Raw genomic sequence first — 5,843 nt, 5'->3', positions numbered from 1 at the left:
AACCTCTTTCTATGTTAATTCTGGTCAGTTTTAATGGTTATGTTGGAACTCTATAGCAGGTGGTCCCAAACAAAAGGATTCTCTATTATAAATGCTTGAAATCATTTTATAACCTCTCGTGACTTTTTCGTATTTCCTGTTTGCTCTGAGATTCCACTCTCTTACTTTGCAGGACTACCACCCCCAGAATTGGAGACATTCTGCAAAAGTTAGCTCCTTTCCTTAAGATGTACGGAGAGTATGTGAAAAATTTTGATAATGCAATGGAATTGGTGAAAACGTGGACTGAACGGTCACCTCAATTCAAATTCATTATTCAAGACATTCAGGTAATGGGGAGAATAATGTAGATCTCCAAGTAATAAGAGCATATATAAAAATATATAGTTTATATAGGGTGAGAAAAGGATTAAAGAGAAAAGGAAATACCAAATCCCTTAGAATTAAGGGTTGTTGGTTTTGTCTGCTTCATACCACATTCTGCTTCTTCACCTTCTCCCTTCATATGTGCATAAATACTCCCACAAATCCAGACTTCCGACTGCAAAACAGAGGACCTAACTAAAAAGGTTGAAACATGAGAAGAATGAAAGTATACTATTTTGTATTATTTATCTTAAATCAGTATTCACTTTTGGTATCTACAACAAAAATTAGTATCAAGTCAACTGTCAGTGCACTTACGGATCCTCACACTGAATCCATAAATACTGTGTTGGTTTGCACCAGTGCTGTTAACACAGAGCTTTATGCTGTGTAAGTAAGTATGAAATCCTCAATGCTGAGACACAAAAGGCAAAGAAAGCTTAGCAGTTCCGCAACACGCGTCTCCAAAACTGCTTTTTATACCCTCTAGTGCTCCCTGTAGGTTTCTCTGTGAATTGGCAGGTATGAGTGTCTTAGGGCCGACTGAGCAGCTTGAGCTGGGGTAAGGCTTTCCTACTTAAATTTTACTGCTCAATGAGGTCTCGTGATTCGAAGCCAGGGAAGACAACGATGTGTATTTGAATAAAATATTTTAATTGAATATAAGATTATGGAAATTAATATGCATCTTAAAACACTGCTGAGGGGGTCTACTTTATAAATGAAACTCAGAGAAACTTTTCCTCAGCTAAGTAAAATACACCTTTGGAGCCCATTTAAGCGACTTTTTCTAATATGTGGTCATGAACTGTTCTTGTTAATTCAGTAGTGATTCTCTTGTTGAGTCATTACAAACCTAATTTAAAATACACTGGAAGCTGGGAGATCTTTTGGATACTTAGGAAAGTTTTTACAATTATTTTTAGGAAAGTATTTCTAATTATTTGGTTTGGTAAAGTAGTTCTGTTTTCTTTCAGAAGGTCTATCACACATGTTTCAAAATACGTTACTTATGTTTCATCAATCATAACTTTTATTTTACTATATTGTAGTAACATTTTTGCCTGCTACATTGAAATATGTTTACAATTTTTTAGAAGGAAAAAGTGTGTGGAAATTTGACATTGCAACATCACATGCTAGAACCAGTACAACGCATTCCACGCTACGAGATGCTTCTAAAGGACTACCTAAGGAAATTGCCTCAGGATTCTCTAGACTGGAAAGATGCTGAAAGTAAATATCTTCGAGCCATTAAAAGAGCTGTAATAAGATATTAGTAAGAGGATACTGTAAATTAAAGATATTCTCTGGAAAAACAGAGTGAAGAAGCAAAGTCCCTCTAAAAGAATAACAGATTTTCTTTGGGGGAGTTGTAGAATTCTTTGGGGGAAAAAAAGAAGAGTTTTAATAGTGAAGTTAATAAAAAAGCTCTAAAGCCTTTAGTGTTCTCCTCCTGGAGTGCATAGGTTTCACTTTAGTTTTGGATTAGTGCACAGATTTATTTGCTTTGCAGATGACCAGGGGTTGCAGTGGTTTTTGTTTGTTTTGGGGTTTTTTTTTGTTTGTTTTTTTTTTTGCTTTTGTTGGCATTTTGGTTTGCTTTATGCACATTTGGAATGTATGTCTGTAAAAAAAAAAAAATGGAGTTACGCTCATTATTGTATTTTTTCCTGTAGGAAAAAAGAACAGCCCATTTTTAAATTTATTCCGCCCTGTCTTTACACAAGAACAGTTCAAGATATTTCCATGATTGTTCAAAATTACTTGCCAGATAATTTTTTTAAATACTTCATTGTTAGTACCATTACTGTAAATATTTGTAACGTGAGCTGTTCCAACTAAAAACCACAGTTTGATATTTTGGACTACTTTGTGAAAAGAGGGGAGAGAGTCATGACTGGTCATGTCATAAAAAATGTGATTCTAAGTGCTGCAGCTCTAAAGTAATCTGCAATAATTCTCTTCTGATCTTTCCAGATTATAGTTTCTATTTGGTAGCTGACTTTCTTATGCTTTCCACTTTACCTTGGTTATTTTTATTGATAACTTAAGAAATTTATTATAGTGTGTAATTTACATAAAAGTGGCAAATAGTTTTGTAGACTGATCTTTTAGGTTTGGGTTTTGGTTTTTTTCCCCTCCCCTATGTAATATGTAAAAGTGCAGCTTTTTGGGTTTACTTCTTTCTTTTCCTTCTGTCTAGAATCCCTGGAAATTATATCCACTGCAGCAAGTCACTCGAATAGTGCAATAAGAAAAATGGTAAATTATCCTTGTTTTCCTGGTCACTTTTTAATGTATTAGATTTGAGTATTTGGTGAAGCTAGGAGCATGAAATGCAAATCTACCCAAAAATGGGTTTCCTGGGTCCAAGTGATTGCTCCTACTTAATGTATTTATACAGCTCCTGGGAATAATAGACAAAATCTAGCTGGGTTCCTCTCCTGGCTCAAATAAGTGATATCACGCTGGACATTTAATCCTTCTTTCATCCATGTCTGTCAGTGGAAGGATAATGTTTGTAAAGAGTAGTTACTGTATCTCTGCAATATTAGGCTGGAATGATCAGCACTTCATTAGGTATGAGAGATACTTTGGACAAGAAATAATGCAGGCTGTATGTGTAACTGCATTTTTAAAATTACCAAGGAGGTAACATTCCTAAAAGTACTTGTTACTGCATCAACTGATTTAATCAGCCGTATGCCTGACCATACATAACAGGTGTATATATACGTTTTTCAAAGCTAACATTCTCCAGACTTACACAGGCTCCCATCATTTCATTTAAATACATTTAAAGATCTGTGCTTTTAATTAGTTTTATAACTGTATTTTGCCTCTAAAGGAGAATCTAAAGAAATTGTTAGAGATATACGAGATGTTGGGAGAAGAGGAAGACATTGTGAACCCTTCAAATGAACTGATAAAAGAAGGACAGATCCTTAAACTCGCTGCTCGTAATACGTCTGCCCAAGAACGGTATCTTTTCCTAGTAAGTATGGTGGCCTGTGTTTGCAGGAGTGGCTGTATATCTTTCTAAATGTGAAAGAACTACCAAAGAGAGAGGGAAATCCTCTCTACCTCGTATCGGTGCTTTTCCACTAGTGATATTAGAGCACGAGTAAAACACACACTGCTTACAGAAAGGCTTGAATGGAATGGCTAGAATGGAATACATGGTTTAAATAAATAGAACCAGTGTCCAGCAGCTCATTTTTACCTAAAGTGGCCACTGATTATAAATGCAGGTCCTAGAGCACAAGAACTTTGATGTTCTCATGAAATTGAAATGTAAAAGCTTAGTATTCTAGTCCTGATAGATTGTGTGTTGACATCCCGGTAAAGTCTCATGGTCCTGTGGGAGCTTGATATCATGGCAGGTCATCCTCTTGTCAGGTGTGTGTGTCCTGTCTTGGAACTAAAAAACTACAGCCATGCCCCCTTCCAACTCCCTTAGAAAAGTTTTGATGCAGTTCATTGTTTTAAAAATTGCATAGTTCATGCATTAAAAACTGCTTATGCATTTGTACTTATAAACTTCTGGCATTGCAAGTCTTCTGGTTAATAAAGACTAGTAATGGGTTGTTGAGGCACAACTGCTTATCTGTGCTTCTAACAAAAGGAGAAATCATTGAATAGTAAGACCTCACACGGGGCTAGACAGCTGATGAAACCAATGTGCGCTGCATACGAGAGGTGACAAGTTCAAATGTGCTGTATGTGTGATACAGATTAAACAATAGGCTAGACAGGATTTCTATGAAATAAGATTTAACCAAAGTGAGTGTCTCTTTTTTTAATAATTAATTTTGAGAAAAATGTAAGGGGAAAAAATGTGAGAAAATGAAACACTATAGATCTGATTTAGTAACTGTGCTTCTAGGCTGGGGCTTTAGATATTTAAATATTATTTAAAACTCTAATCTTTAATAAAGGAATATATCTTTGTCTTGCTCTTTTTTTGTTTTTTTTTCGTATGATATTCAGGGTTTCAGTGAATGAAAACTAAGAAATGTTCTTCTGTCTTGGAGAAAAGACATAATTTCTTCAAATAATATTAGTTATAACTTCTATAAATCCAAATAATTTTGGTACAGGGTAAATAGAAATATATACACTGAAGAAAACAGTTCTTATTTTTCAGTTTAGAGTAGGTGTTGCAGACCTGGGGCATAAGAACGGGGTTTTCTAACAAAAGCCGTATAGTGCTATAAAATATCCAGTCTGAGAATAGTTGATAATAAATGCTATGAAGATTGTTCTGCATATACCATCATTTATCCACTGAAGGTGTCCTTTAATCTTATTTCTAAACAAGTAAGAAAAAGAAGCTGTCTTGCATTAGAACTTTGTCTTTCTTGTATATCAGTTGAGTGGGAAAGAACCTGCTTTCTCACCCACTTAATCTAGCTTTGTGATACCATCCTGCTCTCAGTAGAAACTGTGGCTTTATTAGAGTTTTTGTTAATGCAAACCCATGCATTCTTTTTTTCCCCAGTTTAACAATATGTTGCTCTACTGCGTCCCCAAATTCAGCCTGGTAGGATCGAAGTTCTCAGTTCGAACCAGAGTTGGCATAGATGGTATGAAGATTATAGAAACTCATAATGAAGAATACCCACACACTTTCCAAGTATCTGGAAAAGAGCGAACACTGGAGTTGCAGGCCAGGTAAGCAGTCTTTTTATCTAGCTTTTGGAGGATCTAATATATGCATGAAAAGGAGTGGACTAATAGATTTAGAGAAAGAGGCAGTGGGCTTCATCTTAGTGTTTTGAAAAAAGCCTAGGCTGCCAACCTGAATTCACTGCCTAGTGGCTGCAAACTTGTGAAAGCCTAAAATCACGCTTTTGTTTTCTGTTTTGTTTTAAGATGGACAGTTAATTAATATTTTTTAAATTTAAATTCCTGAGAATTACTTCAGAAGCTTTTATGAGAAGTTTTTGATAGTGAGATCATGTTTCCTGAAGTAGTTTTGGACTAATGTTTCAAATATTTCTTTTAGTTCTGAACAAGATAAGGAAGAATGGATAAAGGTAAATTTATCTACATTCTCTATTTTCTAAACATTTTTTTCACTGAAGCAATCGAAAAAGTAATATTCATATTTTCTAGCTGTAGCTTTCCTCTGCTAATTAATAACTGGTAAGAATGCAGAGAATCTGTTTTAAATGTAGAATGTTTGAGGGATTTCTGCACTGTTTCCTCAGGCACTTCAGAATACAGTAGAAGCTTTTCAGCAGAGGAATGAAACTTTCAGAAATGCTATTGCTAAAGAATATGAAGACATGCCTGTTGAGGTATCTGTAAGTTGCTGTTATTCCTTTGTAACCTTCTTAGTACCCATTTTGTTCCTCAATAACTGAGAAAACATTGGCAGAAACTTTGTTTGCAAGCCCTTCATTCTTATAGCAGAGGAATTATGAAGTAGTCATCTTGTTGGTAATTGTTTTTCTTCATAATACCAAATC

General features: G+C 35.1%; 1 protein-coding gene across 1 annotated transcript in view; it reads left to right on the top strand.

Moving 5' to 3' along the window:
* Positions 1-5,843, top strand: part of FGD4 (FYVE, RhoGEF and PH domain containing 4) — a 35,749-nt gene that overhangs the window by 24,687 nt on the left and 5,219 nt on the right. Inside the window, exons 6-12 of the mRNA XM_010011467.1 lie at positions 173-329; positions 1,464-1,602; positions 2,573-2,631; positions 3,218-3,364; positions 4,871-5,043; positions 5,378-5,408; positions 5,583-5,678. Of these exons, the coding sequence (XP_010009769.1) occupies positions 173-329; positions 1,464-1,602; positions 2,573-2,631; positions 3,218-3,364; positions 4,871-5,043; positions 5,378-5,408; positions 5,583-5,678 (802 nt within the window). The remainder of the gene's footprint in view (positions 1-172; positions 330-1,463; positions 1,603-2,572; positions 2,632-3,217; positions 3,365-4,870; positions 5,044-5,377; positions 5,409-5,582; positions 5,679-5,843) is intronic.

The sequence above is a fragment of the Nestor notabilis genome, unplaced genomic scaffold, assembly GCF_000696875.1.
Source record: "Nestor notabilis isolate BGI_N333 unplaced genomic scaffold, ASM69687v1 scaffold1093, whole genome shotgun sequence".
Taxonomy (NCBI): domain Eukaryota; kingdom Metazoa; phylum Chordata; class Aves; order Psittaciformes; family Psittacidae; genus Nestor; species Nestor notabilis.
Note: the sequence above shows the minus strand (reverse complement) of the source record. Positions and strands in the feature narration are given on the sequence as shown.